This window comes from Panthera uncia, chromosome C2 (assembly GCF_023721935.1).
Source record: "Panthera uncia isolate 11264 chromosome C2, Puncia_PCG_1.0, whole genome shotgun sequence".
NCBI classification, from domain to species: domain Eukaryota; kingdom Metazoa; phylum Chordata; class Mammalia; order Carnivora; family Felidae; genus Panthera; species Panthera uncia.
In genome coordinates, this window is record NC_064810.1 from 144317961 (window position 1) to 144338347 (window position 20387).

Consider the following 20387-nt stretch of genomic DNA (forward strand, 5'->3'; position numbering starts at 1 on the left):
CAAGAAGGGGAGAACCTTGAGGCAAAGATGGGGACCTCTTGCATTGTATCTCCTTTGTGAAAGTAATATTTGTTGAAAGCCTTGGTAAAAGCATTGTGTGTGATGCTAATAAGGTGGTGGTGATGGTTATTTATTGGTCAAGCAGTACTTAATAAAGTTTCCTGGCTACGATTTTTTTTTTTTTGTCTAGGCTTTTTTTTTTTTTTTTTTTTTTTTATAATTTCTCATTTTTTTAAAAAAAAAGTCAAAGTCGGTGGGGGGGCTGCTGGGTGGCTTAGTTGGTTGAGCATCTGACTTCAGCTCAGGTCATGATGTCATGGTTTGTGGGTTCAAGCCCCACGTCGGGCTTTGCACTGACAGCATGGAGCCTGCATTAGATTCTCTGTCTCCCTCTGTCCCTTCCCTGCTTGTACACGTGCTCTCTTTCAAAAGTAAGCACTAAAAAAAATAGTCAAAGAATGAGGCACAATCTATTGACAACTTGTTATGTAGTCTCCTAGGATTTCTTTGAAGAATATACAGTCTTTGAAATGTTTGTGTACATATACATGCACACATAACCTTTAAGTTATGTGTGGCATAAAGAAGATCATATCTATCATACATCAGTAATTAATTTTGCTTCATTTACAAAACAGCACAACATATATGGTAGTCATCAGTGCAATTCAGCAATAGCCAGTTTCCCCCCTCTCTTCTGAGCACAGGTGTGGGGCCATGAACTGGAAGTGAGAAGAACTGGTCAATGAAAAAAGAGTGTAAGTGATCATGTATTTCTTCCCAGCTGAGAACTTGTTGTGTTCCGTCTTCCAAAGTTCTCTCTCTGGCAGAATGATTGTAACAATGAAGGTAGTGGGTATTCTGGCTGTGATTGTTTAAAAGGTAATATGTACCAAAGAGTTTTGGTCTAAAATGATATAATCAGTGATAATATTGGACTTCTCTGTCCTTCTGTTTCCAGAGTAACTCAGGAAAGGCCATAAACTTCAGGGTTCAAAGTTACATCTTAACACATCTTAAGAGAACTGTGCTTGAGCACCTGGGTGGCTTAGTCAGTTAAGTGTCTGACTTCAGCTGAGGTCATGATCTCGTAGCTCATGAGTTCGAGCCCCACGTCAGGCTGTGTGCTGACAGCTTAGAGCCTGGAGCCTGCTTCAAATTCTGTCTCCCTCTCTTCCCCTCCCTTTCTTGTGCTCTGTCTCTCAAAAATGAATAAATGTTAAAAAAATTTTTTCTTTAAAAGAAAAAAAGAACTGTGCTGATGGGTTTTTTTGCTTCGATAATTTTAAACATACACCAGTGGTTTTCAAACACGTGTTTTAGCTCTTGAACCCTTTCTTCAAATGCAGGTTTACACAAGAATCTAATATATAAACAGGTAAATGTATATTAAATAGGATAGTGATCTTTTCTCTTCATAAGCGTGTATCCTACTCCCTTCAACGTTTATACCTGACTCATATCAGAAATGTAGTTCCAGAGGGGGCTCTTTGGAATCCCTGAAGCACAGGGAACTGTTTGAAATTCGCTAATAAGATTCACTATGCCCACCAGAGTCAAAGCTGCCTAGTTCAAATCCCAGTTTGACCACTAATGGCTGTATGACTTTGGATAAGTTATTTGACATCTTTGTACCTTAGTCTCTCATCATCTTTAAATTGGACATAGTGTTGTATTCTACCTCAGAGATTTTATTTTTGTGTGTGGGGATTAAATGAAAGCGATTCTTCTATAGTACCTAGCAGTTGTTAACAGTTTTTAAAAATGATGATCGATAAATAGGGCCACTCCCCTTCTTGAACACCTTTCTTTTTAAACATGCTAAAAGCTCCCACCTTGAGGTCTTTGCCCTTGCTACTTCCTCTATGTAGGGACAGCTCTTTCCCCTTTTAGAATGATTGGTTACTCCCATTCTTAAAGGTCTCAGAAATATTGTAAGACTCCATTTACACCTTTCTTAAAGCAGTCTTTCCCCTTCCCCCTTCCTTCCCTTCTTCCCATTTCACTCTTTTATTTCATTCCGTTAATTTCTTCCAAAGCTCTTGTTTCAGTCTATAATTACTTGGTTTGTGTTTATTGCACTTAAACTTCAGGAGAGCCGTGACTTTGCCTGTCCTTTTCAATGCTCTGTTCCTAGCGCCTGACAGAAACCTGGTGCATACTTGTTGCTCAAGAATTAAAAAAATAATAATAAGGTTTGTATCTTTCAAAAATGGAAACTGTACTATTCACCCTTAGAGGCGCATACTATTCTAATATTTTGACAGGTGAGAGTTTGGGGGAAGTTTTTTTTTTTTTTCTTCAACGTTTTTTGTTTTTTTTTATTTTATTTTATTTTATTTTTTAATTTATTTTTGGGACAGAGAGAGACAGAGCATGAACGGGGGAGGGGCAGAGAGAGAGGGAGACACAGAATCGGAAGCAGGCTCCAGGCTCCGAGCCGTCAGCACGGAGCCCGACGCGGGGCTCGAACTCACGGACCGCGAGATCGTGACCTGAGCTGAAGTCGGACGCTTAACCGACCGCGCCACCCAGGCGCCCCTAGGGGGAAGTTTTTTGAAAGACATGCTATCTATCCATAGAGGACAACTCTGAGCGCTCACTTAGAGTCCATGTATCCTTATTTTTGATAGAAACGTAAGTTTAATCTGGTTTCTCATCTCAAGGCATGTTAAAACACTAGGGTGCCTCAGGTCTTAAGGGGGCTGTGTTGAGATGTGGTCGATCACTTGGCGTAGTGCTCCACGACTTCCCTTTCTTTTTGCTCTACCTCCCTCCTCTCCTCCCCTCATTGCTGCTTGTATTTGTTCTTCAGCACCATCGTTGATCAAAGCTGCTTGCCTCTCCTTTGTTTCTTCCCTCCTTTCTGATTCTTTTGTCTCTTAGATTTTATTTGCAAAGGCTAAGCTAAACTAGGCTTGCATTGTCTTAAGAAAATTGTATTTGTGGACTGAATGATTTTGGAATGTGGAACATGTTTGTCACTCTTTGCCTCTGTATTTATACTGGTTACTTCTGGTTTGTAAAATTTTTTTTAATGTTTATTTATTTTTGAGAGAGATAGAGGGTGAGTGGGGGAGGGGCAGAGAGAGAGGGAGACACAGAATCGGAAGCAGGCTCCAGGCCCTGAGCTGTCAGCATAGAGCCTGACGCAGGGCTCAAACCCACGAACTACGAGATCGTGACGTCAAAGTTGGACGCTTTGCCGACTGAGACACCCAGGCACCACTGGTTGCTTCTAGTTTGAATCTATTCTATAAATCCTGATTTCTAAATTGCTAGCATTTTTACTGTGTTTATCTAACACTGTATTAATCTTGTATCTGTGTAAGAAAAGGATATAGCGGGCACTTATTTGAGACCATCAGCTTAATGTCAGCGTTATGAAGGATTAACATCACCTGCCCTCACCTCCCTTCCTCTCTTCTTCAGAAATGTCAAATAGCAAACTTCAATGAAAGATTTAATTATTTGTATGCATTTGGTAGATAGTTTTAGAGATGTAACCTAGTTTAGGGAAAAGAATGACAGAACTGGCCCTTGGGAAACTTGTGTTTTACTTTCAGTGTCACCTTTACTTTAGCTCTTGTCTTTGGGCGAGAAGTTTGTCTGTCCTTTACTTCCTGCTATGAATTAAGTGAAACTTTTATTTCTTACCTTTTCCAGTTCAAATTCTACATGGGCCATATATTATGTTTCAAAAGCTAGTCCCAGAAGTATTAGGTGCCTTTAGGTTAGTTATAGCATTAAGGATAACTATATACTATTCTTCTACTTAATTCATTCTTAGGCATTTTCCAATTATGTTATTTTTTTTTTACCTGACACACTGCCATATTTTTGCAGAGAACTGGAAAGTTAATTAGACACATAAAAGCCTTTCCCACCTCAGAGGTTTCTTTTTGAAGGTAGAAAAGCCATAGGTTAATTTTAAGGTTGAGGCATAATTTTTTATTTAACCTTTAAGATTGAGGGTATATTGTGATATTTTGCTTCAGCACATAATCACGAGATTTTGTTGTTGTTATTGTTTTGAGTGTACATTAGGTATTTTATATTAGATGAAGTAAATCCAAAACCAAATGTACAAGTGGTTACATCTCCAACCAAATTCATAGAAGGAATTCATAGAGGCAGCTGCTAGTGTCCTTTTCTCCTTGTTCATAAAGGTAGTCCTAGGTTGCAAATGGGGTGGAATTTAGTGTTTGTTTTCATAAAGAAACAATACCGTATATGCTGGATAAGCCTTCATCCAGCTTGTAAATTTCTACTTAAGCTGTAATGTTTTGAATACAGAATTGTACTATCTCTACTAGAACCCAAGAGATAGAACCTTTTTTCCATAAATAGGATTCCATCATTTAATCTCATGCTGCTACTTTAAGGGGTAGTCTCTTCTCCCTAAATCAAGGACATAAGCTTTGCTTAATTTTTGAAAGGTATGTTGTGATGAAGCAATTATAAACTATAGGATTTGCAAGGATTTAAAAAAAAAACCCAAAACAGGTGTGTGGCTTTCAGAATCAAGTTCTTTATTCCTATTTTCTTACTTTCCATTGTTTCCTGTAGATACAGGGAAAAGCAGTTATAGAATGCAGTGTCTTAGAAAGCCAAAAGACACTTTAGGTCTTACCTAATAAACATTGCAGAAGAAAACAAAATTAACATATCTTAGCTTCTATGTAAAGGTGGGTCTTGTAAGCCCTCTTTTATTTTTTTGTTATTGTTGTTTAATGTTTTTATTTAGAGACAGAAAGAGTGTGTGTGTAGGGGAGGGGCAGAGAGAGAATCTCAAGTAGGCTCCATGCTGTCAGGACAGGGCCCAACATAGGGCTTGATCTCACTATGAGAGCAAGACCTGAACCAGAATCGAGAGTCAGACACTTAACTGACTGAGCCACCCAGGCACCCCTCTTAAGACCTCTTTTAATTTGTAATATGGCTATTGCTGTTTCTTTATCAAATTTAAAAATCACATGTACTCTTTCATCCCCATTTTTTTCTTACATTTTTAAACTATCAGTTTGCTTGTTACTGGCAAGTAGTGGAATGACTGATATGCTTCTTTCAGAAATTAAACATGTCCATGTGAGAATTATTTTGTCTGTCTTAATAAAGTCATTTTTCCACACACTGGAATTGCAGAGTGGCTCTAGAGATTGGGTTGAGAGTATTTGGGGGAAGCATTCATTATTTTTAAAAAACTTTCATGAAAATGTTACATAAACCAAAAGTAGACCCATAATGATCTTCATGTAGCTATCATCTGTATTTAATAATTGCCATCTTTTGTCACACTTGTTTCAAAATAAATTATTGAAGTTAAAATACTGAAAGTTGTTTGACAATATTAGTAAAAGATGGGATATATTTAAAATCTGATTAGTGTTCTCAGACTATTTTAAGATAGAGGTTATTTTACCACTTGTGTTTCTTTTATTTCCATTTTATTTTGGTGACTCCTGACCTTTAATATGTTCATTTCTCAGTCAGTTTACCTAGTTTTACTTGGGGGAAGCTATAATTTGTATATGAGAGTAAGTTTGTGTGTGATATTTTCCATAATAAAGTTTACATATATATGTATTGTGTGGCTATTCAAAGACAGCGTATATATAAACTATACACGTACATACATATACACATACACATTCATGGGAAATTTGAAACATACACAGAAGTTAGAGCTGGGGAACCTGGGTGGCTTAGTCAGTTGAGCGTTCAACTCTTGATTTCGGCTCAGGTCCTGATCCCCGGGTTCTTGGATCAAGCTCTGCCTCAGGCTCCTTTCTGAGTGTGGAGCCTGCTTGGGATTCTCCCTCCTTCCCCAACTCCCCCCCCCCCCCCCCCGCCGTCTCTCTGTCTCTCTCTAATAAAAAGAAAAAGGTAGAGCTAATACTATAATGAATCTTGAGTACATACAGCCCAGCTTCAACAGTTACCACTTTATGGTCCTCTCGTTTTGTCTCTATCACCCCACTCCAGTTACTTAAACATTTTTTAAATATGTAAATTGGACATGCTGAGATTGAAGACTGCTTTTGTGCACACAGTTGCTTGGGTTTAATGAAGAAGGGAATAGAAGACAAAAATTTAAGTCTGTGTTCCAATGACTGGTGTGCAAAAAGAATTAAGTAAAACATCAGTTGAGTCTCGTGAGTGAAGTGCCATGGACTGGGATACCTCCAAGTATACAAAAATCACTAAGGAAAAATATCTTAGGTGAACTAGAGTAGAGGTTCCAACGTGACGTTTTCAAAGCACAAGTGAAAATGGACTGGAAAAGGGAGGATAGAATATTACAGAAGCTTCTTCAGGAGTGAATTTCAGGTTTGAGAGGATTGCATGAGGAAGAGAGAGTAAAATGTATGCTTGCGGTGGGTTTCTATGTAGATGGAACAAAGACCTCGGAAGGACCATGCTAAAATTACTCAAGAAGGTGAAACTAAAAGCTGATAAATTCATTTTTCAGCTATTTACTATAATAGAATCCAGAGTAGTTGTGTTGTTGGTCCAGATGCTTTTTATATTTGTTTGGATTGGGTTGTTGGTTTGTCCTCCTAATTTATTAACTTTTTCCCCCTAGGTTCTTTTTGTAAGAAATTGAGATTAATTAACATAGAACAGTAGATTAGTTTTAGGTGTACAACATAATGATTTGATATATGTATATACCGCAAAATGATTACTACAGGAAATTTAGTTTTAACATCCATCACCACACCTATAGATTTTTTTTCCTTGTGATGAGTTTTAAGATCTATTCTAATAGCAACTTTCAGATTCACAGTACAGTATTGTTAACTATAGTTATCATGCTGTGCATTACATCCTAGGACGTAACATATAACTGGAAGCTTGTACCTTTTGACCACCTTCACCCATTTCACCCACCTCTTGTCCCCCAGTTCTGGCAACCATCAGTTTGTTCTGCAATTATGAGGGGTTTATTTTAGATTTCTTACGTACGTAAGTGAAATCATGCAGTATTGTCTTTATCTTATTTTACCTAGCAGATCCCCTCAGGGTCTATCCTTGTTGTCACAAATGGCAGGATTTCCTTCTTTGTAGTGACTGAACAATAATATTTCTGTGTGTGTGTGTGTACACACCGCATTTTCTTTATCCATTAATTGATGGAATCTTAGTTTGTCTCCATGTCTTGGCTGTGCTGCAGTGAACATGGGGTGCAGATATCTTTTTGAGATGGTGATTTTGTTTCCTTCAGATAAATACCCAAAAGTGGAATTGCCAGATCCTATGTGGCAGTTCTACTTTTGGTGTTTTGAGTAACCTCCATACAGTTTGCCATAATGGCTGCACCATTGCTACTAACAGCGTGCACCAGGGTGCCCTTTTCTTCACATCCTCGCCAATACTTGTTTTATTTCTTGTCTTTTTAAAAATAGCCATTCTGACAGGTGAGGTGATATCTCATTGTGGTTTTGATGTGCGGTGATGAGCACCTTTTCATGTACCCGTTGTCATTCGTATGTCTTTGGAAAAATGTCTATTTAGTTTGGATTGAGTTTTTAATATTCCCAACGGAGGGATTCTGGGAATTCACATAAAAGAAAATAATCAGACTATACTTGTATTAACAACTGAATCTGCAACATAGGGTCATGATATTTTATAAAGTTAGATTTGCATGCTTCTGGTTTAATTTTTATAAATATAATTTATATGTATGTGTGTAAGTACAGACACACACAGTGAGGAGTACAATTATGTGGTTGTTCAGTTTTGAATCAGAATTTCCTGTTAGGCTCCAAACAAACTTCTGCATCATTTAATTAAACAATATTTTTAACAACAAGGAAAACTTTTTTTTTTTAATTTTTGTTTATTTTTGCAAGAGACAGAGACAGAGCACAAGTAGGGGAGGGGCAGAGAGAGACGGAGACACAGAATTCGAAGCAGGCTTCAGGCTCTGAGCTGTCAGCATAGAGCCCAATGCAGGGCTCGAACTCATGCACCGTGAGATCATGACCTGAGCTGAAGTCAGATGCTTAACCAACTGAGCCACCCAGGTGCCCCACAACAAGGAAAACTTTTAAAAGATGATTACTGTTTATAAAAATTTTGACTAATATACATAGGTATCAATCTTGTGAGCCAAAACAAAATACTGAAATAAATTAGATGAAATAGTTAACCTCACTGGTTAACATCACTGCAACTATATGTAGCCTCAAGAACTTTGTTTTCATTTCTATTGAAAAATACACTTTCGTCTTTTATTTTTCGTGAAGATTTAATTTGAATAAAGTTTCCATGCCCTTATAGTTTGAAATGTAGTAGATTATTCCATTTTGGAATTTCATATTGTGTATCTTAACTATTTCAATTAAGTTTGTTTACTTTGTAATTAATATGATTCTATTTTTCTGCTGACTGAAAAGATTGTCAGTTTAGAATAAGCATTTGCAAGGTTTCTGGTTATAAAGTTGATGTAAAAATATCAGATTTCCTGTCAGTGTCAAACAAGTTTTAAAAAATAATTGAAGATACCATTAAAGATGGGAATAAATCTAAGCAAAGATGTTCCAAGACCTCTAAGGTGAAATTATACATTTTCTGGAGAGACATTAAAGAAGATTTAAATGAAGGAGATAAACTACATTTATGGATTTGATGAGTCAGTATTGTAAAGATGTTAATTCTTCCCAAATTGATATATGGAGTTATGGACTTCCAATTAAAACGCCACGTGTTTGGGTTTTTTTTGTTTGTTTGGGTTTTTTTTTTTTTTTTTTGATGGAATTGACAAGCTTATTTTAAAATTTATGTAGAAATGTAAAAGGACAAAATAAAAAACACAGTGTAAAAAAGTTGTACCAGATATCAAGATATAATTTGAAGCTCCAGTAATAAAGGTTGCATGTTATTTTTTAAAAACAGTTTTTAATGTTTATTTTTGAGGTGGGGGGTGTGCAGAGAGAGAGGAAGACAGAATCCAAGGCATGCTCTCGGCTCTGAGCTGTCTGCACAGGGCCTGACATGGGGCTCAAACTCACCAACCGTGAGATCATGACCTGAGCCAAAGATGAATGCTTAACTGACTGAGCCACCCAGGCGCCCCAAGGTTGCATATTACTGATGCAAGACATAAAGGCCACTTGAACAAAATAGAATCCAAAAACAGATCTGCACATTAACAAACGCTTAAAATATAATGGACGTGGAACTGTAGAACAATGGAGAAAAGATCATTGTTTTAATAAATGATGGGAGAATGATCATTTGTAAGGAGGAAGTAAAAATAAAATTGGATCCCTATTTCTTACCATGTGTAATAATCCATTCCAAGTGTATTAAGGACTTAAATGAGTAAGTTGAAATTGTAAATGGTCATGAAGAAGAAAATAAAACAATATCCTTATGACTTTGGGGTAGGGAAGGACTTGTTTAACCAGGAGAAAAGCACTAACCCTATAGCAGAAGGTTGGCAAATTAGGTTTATGTCAAGAATTTCTATTCTTTTAAATACCATTGTGAGTGAAAAGAGAAGCCACGTAATAAAAGAAGTTTATAGCTTATAAAGAACTTACTTAGGGGCACCAGGGTGGCTCAGTCAGTTGAGCGGCCAACTTCGGCTCATGTCATGATCTTATGGCTTGTGAGTTGGAGCCCCATGTTGGGCTCTGTGCTGACAGCTCAGAGCCTGGAGCCTGCTTCAGATTCTGTGTCTCCCTCTTTCTGTCTGCTCCTCCCCTGCTTAGGCTCTGTCTCTCTCAAAAATAAACATTAAAAAATGTTTAAGGAACTTATTTAAATCACCTAGAAAAAAAATGTCTAAAGCACCTCACATTTTACCCAAGAGGAAATTTTTAATGGCTAATAAATATATGAAAAGTATTCAACCTCCGGAGTCATCATGGAAATGTCAACACATAGTTATCATTGTTGGCAGAAATCATGTTTGATAATCCTGTGTTGGTAATATTACCAAGCAACAAGAACTCTTGGAGAGAATGTCCACTTTTTATTTACTTATTATTTCTATAGTCATAGTTAATTTTGCTGCCACACAGGGTTGTTTAGTTGAGTGCTGTGTCATCTGGGGGAGGAGTGAGAATGTGGTACTGTGTTACGGGTCTGAAAAAAAAAAAAATAGTGACTGCGCTAACATTGAAAGTGCCCTGTAAAATGAGAGTGTATTGCCTTGGGGCTCCTGGGTGGTTCAGTTGGTTAAGCATCCAGCTCTTGGTTTCGGCTCAGGTCGTGATCTCACGGCTTGTAAGTTCCAGCCGTACATCACGCTCCGTGCCGTCAGCAAGGAGCCTGCTTGGGATTCTCTCTCTCTCCTTTTCTCTCTGCCCCTCCCTGTGTGCGCCCTCTCTCTCTCTCTCTCTCTCTCTCTCTCTCTCTTTCTCTCTCTCTCTCAAAATAAATAAACTGTAAAAAAAAATGTACTGCCTTTTGTAGTCCTGTTGTTTCACTTCCAGGGGGTAAGAGATGAAAGCCATAGGACATTCAGAAGAAACTTCATGACGGTGGGTTGGAAACTAAGCCAGAAAATGGGTAAAAAATAAATGACAATTCAGGCAGGAGGAAAGTAAACTGAAAAATCAAAGAGAATGGGTATGTGAGAATCCATAAGGGAGTTCTGGGAGTCTTACATACCAGGAGTAACTTGATCCTGGGGATAAAATGGGACTAAACATTCTACTTCTGTTTATGTTTAGTTTTTAGGTACCTTGACTAGATTTCCAGTAGAATTTTAGTGAGCTCTCTTGTTTAACTTTTTGATTATGCCTTCAGGTTTCCATCTCAGGAAATACAATTAAATCAGTCTTAGTCTTTAATTTGGGGATGCCATTTAAAATTGGCATTAGGTAGCTATCTGGGAAGCTGTCGTGATCTCACACCCACTGGAAAACATATTTATGAAATCAGTTATTCATTCAACAAATACATGAGGGCTACTGTCTACTACATGCTGTTCTAGATGTTGGAGACACAGTAGCATCCTAATTGGGAGTATTTAGTGAGGTAAATATTAATCAGGTGAGCTAATGTGAAATTACATCTGTGGCAAGTATTAGGAAGAAAAGTACATGGAACATTTTCAGAACAGTATCCTAGAAATGTGCTAAGGTTTGAGGATAAGTTATTTACGCCAAGAGAGGGGAGATATTAGTCATCCAAGGAAAGGGAATTAGTAGTAGTCTGAAGATCCTGGGAAGGAGCAAAATGAGTCTGGAGAACTGAAGGATAGATTCAGTAGTGAAACCCCCTCCTCCCAAATCTGTGGTTTTGCTTTCCGTGGTTTCCGTTAACTGTGGCCAACTGCAGTCTTGAAGCAGATGATTCTGTCATCAGAAGGTCAACAGTGACTACATCACAGTGCCTACATCATTCATCTCACTTCATCTCATCACGTAGGCAGTTTATCATCTCACATCAGCATGGGAGGATGAATATGGTACAATAAGATATTTTGAGAGAGAGACCATGTTCACATAACTTTTATTACAGTATATTATAATTCTGTTTTATCATTAGTTATTGTTAATCTCTGTGCCTAATTTATAAATTAAACATTATCATCATAGGTATGTATATGAAAAAATGTATTTAGGGTTCGTTGCTATCTGCAGTTTCAGACATCCACTGGGGGGGGTCTTAGAACGTGTTCCCCACAGATAAGGGGGGCTACTGTGTGTGGCTTTGATCATGTTAAGAAGTGGAGCTTCTTTCCCTTTAATTTCTTAAAATTTATTAAAAATTTTTTGGAAGAGGAAGCCTTTGAATAGTTTAGCAGCGGGTTGCAATATGATCACATTTGCATTTTGAAAAGATGTTCTTAAGACCTATAGATTGGGGAATTAGGAGATGAGCAAAAATGGATCTAGGGGGATGAATTGGGAGACTACTGCTGTAGCCTAAGGCGATAGCTTGGATTAGAGTGCTAGTACTGCAGTAGGAAAAGAGTAGACAAATTGTCCAATTTGTTGATGTATAATTCTTCATAGCAGTCTTTTATGATCCTTTGTGTTTTTGTGATATCAGTTACAGTAGACAAATTTTAGAGATCTTTAATAAGAAGTAGTATGACAACTTGTGATTTGTGTATAGGATGTGAAAGAGAAGGAATCATCAATGATTACATCTAAATTTTTTGCTTTAATTTAGATGGCAGAACACCCTAAAAGCAGACATAGTGTATATATTCGTTTGGAGGTAGGTAGGAAGAGTCTGATCATGAGTTTAATTGGATGTTGAGTTTGAAATGCCTTTGGGACATTCAAGGTAAAACTAAACCCAAATTTTAAAAAACCTACGTAGGCAGGGAGATAATATTGGTAAGTTGTTGAGCATGCTGGTAATACTTGTTGAAGAGACCCAGTTGTGACCAGCATCTTTTGGGGAGAGTTAGAATGAATTAACGAAAGGATCTTGGGTAGGCAAGGCTGCCTGTACAGAAAGCAGGAAGAGGACTAGAGATAGGAGGTAAAATTAGGAGACTTGTAGTTATCCTTAACATTTTGAAATTTATCGAGATTGTGTATGAGGCTTTTTTTTTCCTCCAGTTAAGATAAACATGAAAACTTCTGGATTTATCTTTAGATTTCTTAATTTTTTTCATAATACTTCTTTCCAGTTCTATTGACATATAATTGACAAAGTTGTATATATTTAAAGTATATTGCTTGATGATTTGATAGACATAAATTGGGAAATGATTAGCACACAATTTAACACATGCATTGCCTCAGGTAGTTACTTTTGTTTTGATGAGGGCCCTTAAGATCTACTCAACAAATTTCAAGTATGCAATATAGTATTATTAACTATAGTCACCATGATGTACATTAAATCCTTATAATTTATTCATGTTATGACTGACAGTTTATACCCTTTGACCATCCTCTTCCCATTTCCACATCCCCTGGCAACCACGATCCTACTCTGAGTTAAACTTTTTTTTAAGAGTCCACTTATAAGTGGTACACAGTATTTTTCCTTCTGTAGCTTGTTTCCTCATAGCAGAATACCCTCCAGTTTCATCCATGTTGTTACAAATCAAATAGAAAGATTTCCTTTTGTGTTGTGGCTGAGTAATATTCCATTATATATATTTACGTTTTCTTTTTCCATTCATCCATTGAAAGACACGTAAATTATTTCCATATCTTTGCTGTTATGAAAGTGCTGCAATGAACATGGGAGTGCAGATACCTCTTCCAGATACTGATTTCATTCCTTAGGATATATACCCAGAAATAGGATTGCTGGATTGTATTGTGGTTCCATTTTAAAGCCTCCATACCATTTTCCATAATAGCTATAACAGTTTATATTCCCACCATCTCTGTTTGAGATTTTTTTTTCAACACCCTTGACAACATTTGTTACCTCTTATTGATGATAGATAGCCATCCTGATAGGTGTGAGGTATATCTCATTGTATTTTTGATTTGCATTTCCCTGGTGGCTAGTGATGTTGAGCATGTTTTCATGTATCTTTTGACCATATGTTATCTTAGGGATAATTCAACTCCATTTAAAAATCCGATTTGGCAGGGCTCCTGGGCGGCTCCGTTGATGACTCCGGCACGGGTCATGATCTCACGGTTTGTCGGTTCGAGTCCCACATCGGGCTCTGTGCTGACAGCTCAGAGCCTGGAGCCTGCTTCGGATTCTGTGTCTCCCTCTGTCCCCACCCCTCCCCCACTCGTGCTCTGTTTGTCTCTCTCTCTGTCTCTCAAAAATAAATAAATATTAAAAAATTAAAAGAAAAATCAGATTTGGCAGCGCCTGATTGGTTAAGCGTCGACTTCGACTCAGGTCATGATCTCACAGGTTCCTGAGTTAGAGCCCCATCTGGGACTCTGTACTGACAACACAGAGACTGCTTCAGATCCTCTGTCTCCCTTGCTCTCTGCCCTTCCCCCACACGTACGCTCTTTCTTTCACAAAATTAAAACATTTTAAAAATCGGATTTGTTTGTTTGGAGGAGGTTTTTGTTGTTCTTACTGAGTGCTATGGTTCCTTATTTATTTTAGATACTGACTGCTTATTCAATATGTTTTGCACATATTTTCTCTCATTCCATAGGTTGCCTTTTCATATCGTCGTTTCCTTATTCTAACTTTTTGGTTTGATATAGTCTCTTTACTTTTGCTTTTGGTTTTGGTGTCCCCTCCTGGAAAAAAAAAAAAAATAATAATAATTGCCAAGGGCAATGCCAAGGAACATTTTCTGTGTCTTTTTTCCTAGAATTTTGTGGTTTCAGGTCTCACGTTTGAGTCTATAATACTTGATTTATTTTATTGTCATGTTTTCACCATCAAAATTTATGATCTTGGGCTTTCCTTCTTGGTTTGTAATAAAGGCAAAAGAGAGACATTGGCTGTTTGGCAACGTTAAAGTGAATTTCAGGAATGTCACTGACATCATGACCTTTGTGATCAAATCCAGCAGTCAGAACCTCATCATTTTCCTTAACAAAATCCAAACAACCATCATTGGGTACAAAGGCTGTGATTTTTTTATTTTTATTTTTATTTCTTGCCATTCTTGATCAACTGGACCCTGACACACTTCCTGATGGGAGAATTTGGCTGTTTGGCTTCAACCCCAACTTTTTCCAGCACAGTTCATTTTGCATGAGAAACACCACCTAAAGGGTTGGCGTTCAGGGCTGTGACCATTAAATGGGCTTTCTTGTACTGTTTATCATGCCACTTCTGATCTTGTCGGTGGCCATGGAGCATCCTGGAAGTATGAAGATCTTGAACTCGCCCATCCTGCCTGCGCCACAGGCCTGAGCAAAAGAGCTCTAGAATACATTAAAATACATTAAAAATACATTTAACATTTATTTATCTTTGAGAGAGAGAGACAGAATTCTGGCTGGGGGGAGGGGAGAGCAGAGGGAGAGGGAGACACAGAATCCGAAGCAGGCTCCAGGCTCCAAGCTGTCGGCACAGAACTCGATATGGGGCTCAAACCCATGAACCATGAGATCATGACCTGAGCCAAAGTTGGATGCTTAACTGATTGAGCCACCTAGGAGCCCCGCTCTAGAATACATTTTAGGTTAATTTGTGTGTATGGTGTAAGAGAAAGGTCCAATTTTATGCTTTTGCATGTAATATCCACCTTTCCCAACACCATTAAATAAAAAGACTATCCTTTCCCCATTGTTTGTTCTTGGCACACTTGTCAAAGATTATGTATGTGTGGGTTTATTTCTTGGCTCTGTATTCTGTTCCAGTGGTCTATTTCTTTGTTTGTGCCAGTTCCATACTGTTTTGAATACTATAGCTTTAAATAGAGTTTGAAGTCAGGAAGTATGATCCCTCCACCTTTGTGATACCACATCCTTTGTTAAGATTGCTTTCTCTATTCAAAGCCTTTTGTGGTTCCACACACATTTTTAGATTTTCTTTTTCTGTGAAAAATGCCATTGAATTTTTATAGGGATTGCATAGAATCTGTAGAATGCATTGGGTAACGTGGACACTTAAATGTTAATGGTTCAATTCAAGAATATGAGATATCTTTCCATTTGCTTGCCTCTTGCATTGTCACCATTTTCAGTGTGCTGGTCAGGCCTTACACCTTTGTTAAATGTATTCCTAAGTACTTTATTGACTTTAACACTATTGTAAATGGTGGGTTTGTTTTCTTAATTTCTCTTTCAGATATTTCACGGTGTGTAGAAATGCAACGGAGTTTTGAATGATGATTTTGTAACCTGCACCTTTACTGAATCCTTTTTATTCTACAGTTATTTAGTGGAGTCTTTAGGTTTTTCTGTAGATAAGATTGTGTCTTCTGCAAACAATTTTACTTCTTTCCCAACTTGGATTCCTTTTCTTTTTCTTGCCTAATTGCTCTGGATAGGACTTTAGTTTTGTGTTGAATAGAAGTGGTGAGAGTGGGCACCTTTGTCTTGTTCTTGATCTTAGAGGAAAATCTTTCAACCTTTTACCATCGAGTTTGATGTTAGCTGTGGGCTTGTCATATATGACCTTTATTATGTTCAGATTACCTTCCTTCTATACCCAATCTGTTGAAAGTTTTTGTCGTGAAAGGATGTTGAATTTTGTCCAATGCCTTTTCTATATCTGTTGACATGATCATGATTTTTATTCTTCATTTTTATTAATCTGGTGTTATCACATTTATTGATTTCCATATGTTGAACCATCCTTGACTTCCAGGGATAACCTGTTGGTTGTGCTCTATGATCATGGTGTGTTAAAGAATGTGCTGTTGGTTTGCTAGTATTTTCTTGATTTTTGCATATATGTTCATCAGGGATGTTGACCTATAGCTTGTTTTGTTTTTTTTGTTTTTCACCTTGTAGTACCTTCATCTGGCTTCAGTTATCAGGGTAAGTCTTGTCTCATAAATTGAGTTTAGACATGTTCTCACTTCTTCAGTTTTTTGGAAGAGTTTAAGGATTGGCATTAATTATTCTTTAAGTGTTTGGAGGAATTTGCCATTGAGGCCATCTTTTCTTTCTTGGGAGGTTTTTGGTTACTGATTCAATTTCCTTATTATTGTTCTGTTTTGACTTTATTTCTTCCTGGTTCAGTGTTGATGTAGGTTATATGTTTTTATTATTAGTTCATTTCTTCTAGGTTGTCCAGTTTGTTGGTGTGCGTTTGTTCATAGTTGTCTCTTAACAATCCTTTGTATCTTTGTGGTTTAGGTTATAATATTTCCCCTTTCATTTCTGATTTTATTTATCTGAGTCTTCTCTCTTTTCTTAGTCTAGCTAAAAGGTTGTCAATTTTGTTTATCTTTTCAAAAACACCAGTTCTTAGTTTAGTTGATCTTTTGTTTTTCTAGTCTCTATTTCATTGATGTCTGCTCTAATCTTTGTTATTTCCTTTCTTCTGCTAACTTTGGGTACAGTTTATTCTTTTTCTAGTTCCTTGAGGTGTGAAGTCAGGTTGTTGGAGATCTTTTTTTTATTATTTATTTAATGTAGATATTTGTTGCTGTAAACTTCCCTCTTAAATCTGCTTTTGCTGCATTCTGTATGTTTTACTGTGTTTCCATTTGTGTTTGTCTCGAGATATTTTTTATTGTCCTTTTTACTTCTCCTTTGACCTATTGGTTTTTCACAACTGTTTTTAACTTCCACATGTTTATGAATTTTCCAGTTTTCTTCTTGATTTCTAGAGTCATACCATTGTGGTTGGAAAAGATACTTAATATAGTTTTAGTCTTCTTAAATTTGTTAAGACTTGTTTTGTGACCTAACATTTATATCCTGGAGAATATTCTGTGTGTGCCTGAGAATAATATGTGTTCTGCCACCGTTATATGGAATGTTCTGTATTAATCTGTTAGATCCATTTGGTTTGAAGTGTAGTTCAAATCCGGTATCAACTTACTGATATTCTCTCTGTATGTTCTGTCCAGTATTGAAAGTAGGGCATTGAAATTCCTCTAATATTATTGCATTGTTCTCTATTTCTGCATTTGGATCTGTTACTATTTGCTTACTATATTTAGGTGCTCTGATGTTGAGTGTGTATATATTTATAATTGTTATATCCTATCAGGCTGCCAAGGCCTGTCTTAGGTAGTTTCTGTAGGTAGTCTTATTTCTGCTTCCTATGGTATTCTTCCATTTGTTTTTGATGCTTTCATGTTGCTTACTTTTCTCAAATATTTGATATTTGGGTGTGTTCGTTTTTGTATTTGATGAAATTTGTCTAAAAATGGTCCAGTGCATTTCTTCTCATTTATCTTTTGTCTTTCATTGATTAAATTTCTCATTCCTTAAGGTCGTTCTTGTTTTACAGTGAGTGCTCTTACACTTTATTTTCTTATGGTTTTAGTGCTATTATAATTTATTGCTTATTCCTGTAATTTTTAGGGTTGTAGGACTGAAGGCGACCATGTCAAGTTATTCTGATGCTGTCTTCTGTCAGTAGTTATTAATCTTTTGAGAGTCATTGACTTGGACTGTGTGGTGAATTCCATGTACCCTCACCTTATTTTGTTTAAATCCATAGCCATGTACTGCCTGCATCCTAAGCAATGACCAAATGTTATTTTGAGCATTACTCGTTTTGTAGGCATGGGTTGGGGGTTGGGGGGGGGGGGGAATGGGCCTTTGTTTTTAGTTATATTAGTAGTATTATAAGCCTATTCCTTGGAGAATAATGTTACTCAGTTTCTATGAAAGAAATTTTTATGTAGCTATAGAGTTAAATATAAAGATATTTGTTTTTATAATATTAAAAAGATAGAGCTACTTGTTTCTAGTAAGCAAACTTCTATAACATTTCCTTTTTTCCTGTTTTTTCTAGGTTTAACTATAGATCAACACATCATCTTGCATCTCATGGGTTCTATGAATTTTTAAACTGGTTTGATGAAAGAGCATGGTATCCACTAGGAAGAATAGTAGGTGGTACTGTAAGTATCTCTGCAGTTATTTATGTTAATCACAAAGTTTTATAGTTATTTCAGTAAATCATTAGTTACTAAGGTGATGGAGATCCTTGAAACCTTTGTATAGTTAACTAATACAGTTTTCTGTAGCTGATTATCCAGTATTTTTTTATTTACTAAATCTCTTCTTGACACTCCCTCCCCACCCCTTCCCTGCACATGTTTGTGTTATCTCATACTAGCCACTATTTCTAACAAGGGGAGACTGGGAGGGGAGATTTCTTGTCATAGTACATCTTAAGTTCAGGTTATTTGCGGTTTTATTTTATTCTGTAACAACTTTGTTGAAATCATATTTTTTGGAAGGAAATCGAAATTTAGAAGAATCAGTTTCAATTTTTAGGTCCTAAAGCTGCCCTAAATTACTTCAGGTAATTGAGTATTGATCATAGCTCATGGGAAGCTGTTATATTCAGAATGTGACATAAGGGAAAATATGTATGGGATCTGGAATGTAGGAAGAATGTTAAAAAGAAAATGATAGGTAGACATGTATGGGGAACATATATTTAGCCTTACTTGTTGTTAGAAGTTTATCACTTTTGTTAGATTTCTTAACCCAAAGAAACTTTGACGTTGTTGATTATCTGCATTATATATTTGTCTTTTGTTATGTTAATTTCAATTTATTTCCTTCCCCACATTCTCTTGAGATTATTTTAATGTTTTTCTGACTTCTTGATACTTTACTCAATAACCTTTCTTTGTTTTCATCTCATTTCATTTCATTTCATTTATTATTTTAGAGAGAGAGCGCACACAAATGGGGGAGAGGTGCAGAGGGAAAGAGAAAGAATCTTCTGCAGGCTCCACTCTGAGTGCAGAGCTGTACGCAGGTCTTGATCCCACAACTCTGGGATCATGACCCAAGCTGAAACCAACAGTCCAATGCTCAACTGACCACCTAGGCACTCCTGATGTATTTATTTTAAAACTATAAATTTCCCAATAATCACTGTTTTAGCTACATTTATAATGTATAAGGTTTGATACATAGTATTTTTATTTTCATTCAAGTTGAAATTTAATTTCCGTTATAATTCCCACTGGTACACGGATTATTTAGAATTTGAGTTTTAAACATAAGAGGATTTCCTAGTTATCTTTTTTTACTTTATGCTTCTATTATGGTTAGAGAACAAACAGAAATTTCAGTCCTTTGAAATTTTTGAGACTTGATTTGTGGCCTGGCATATAGCCACATTTTATAAATGTTCCCTCTGTGTCAGAAGAATACGTTCTCCATGATAGTGAGATGTTTTTCTAATCTGGGGCATCTTCTTATCCTTTTTTTTTTTTAATTTTTTTTTTCAACGTTTTTTATTTATTTTTGGGACAGAGAGAGACAGAGCATGAACGGGGGAGGGGCAGAGAGAGAGGGAGACACAGAATCGGAAACAGGCTCCAGGCTCCGAGCCATCAGCCCAGAGCCCGACGCAGGGCTCGAACTCACAGACTGCGAGATCGTGACCTGGCTGAAGTCGGACGCTTAACCGACCGCGCCACCCAGGCGCCCCTCTTCTTATCCTTGATGTAAACAGAGATACAGAAACAAGGAGAGGAGTCTTGATGGTCTCCAGGGCAGATAAGGAAGATATATCCTGTTACATACCTTAGTGCAGTATTTGATGAGTACAGTTTGTTTCCTGGCATGTGTATAACTTTTTATTTTGAATTCGTCGTCACTGGAGGGCTTGTTTTCTTCTCCAAGTGTCCTGGTATTTGGGACCATTTTTGTAATACTTTTTTCTCATTTGCTTTCACCCTAGCTAATAGGGGTTTTACTGGTTTTAGGACAGTTTTTAGAGGTTATTTCTCAGCTTGAGGCTTCTTACATCTGAAGTTGTTGTAAATGTGGAACTCACATTTACACATGTATTGAATGAGTTTCTCATTTTGTTTCTATTCAAAGCTTTGGAAGTAAGGCAAAAAAATTCCTTACTGCTTCCCT

At 36.9% G+C, this 20387-nt stretch overlaps 1 protein-coding gene and 1 pseudogene across 2 annotated transcripts in view; one reads left to right on the forward strand and one right to left on the reverse strand.

Annotated features, from left to right (window-relative positions):
- STT3B (STT3 oligosaccharyltransferase complex catalytic subunit B) overlaps positions 1-20387 on the forward strand; it is a 105901-nt gene that overhangs the window by 28818 nt on the left and 56696 nt on the right. For both annotated transcript variants that reach the window (XM_049629887.1, XM_049629888.1), the window contains exon 2: positions 18292-18400. In XM_049629887.1, coding sequence (XP_049485844.1) covers positions 18292-18400 — 109 coding nt within the window. The remainder of the gene's footprint in view (positions 1-18291; positions 18401-20387) is intronic.
- On the reverse strand, positions 14308-14796 carry LOC125922046 (40S ribosomal protein S23-like; annotated as a pseudogene).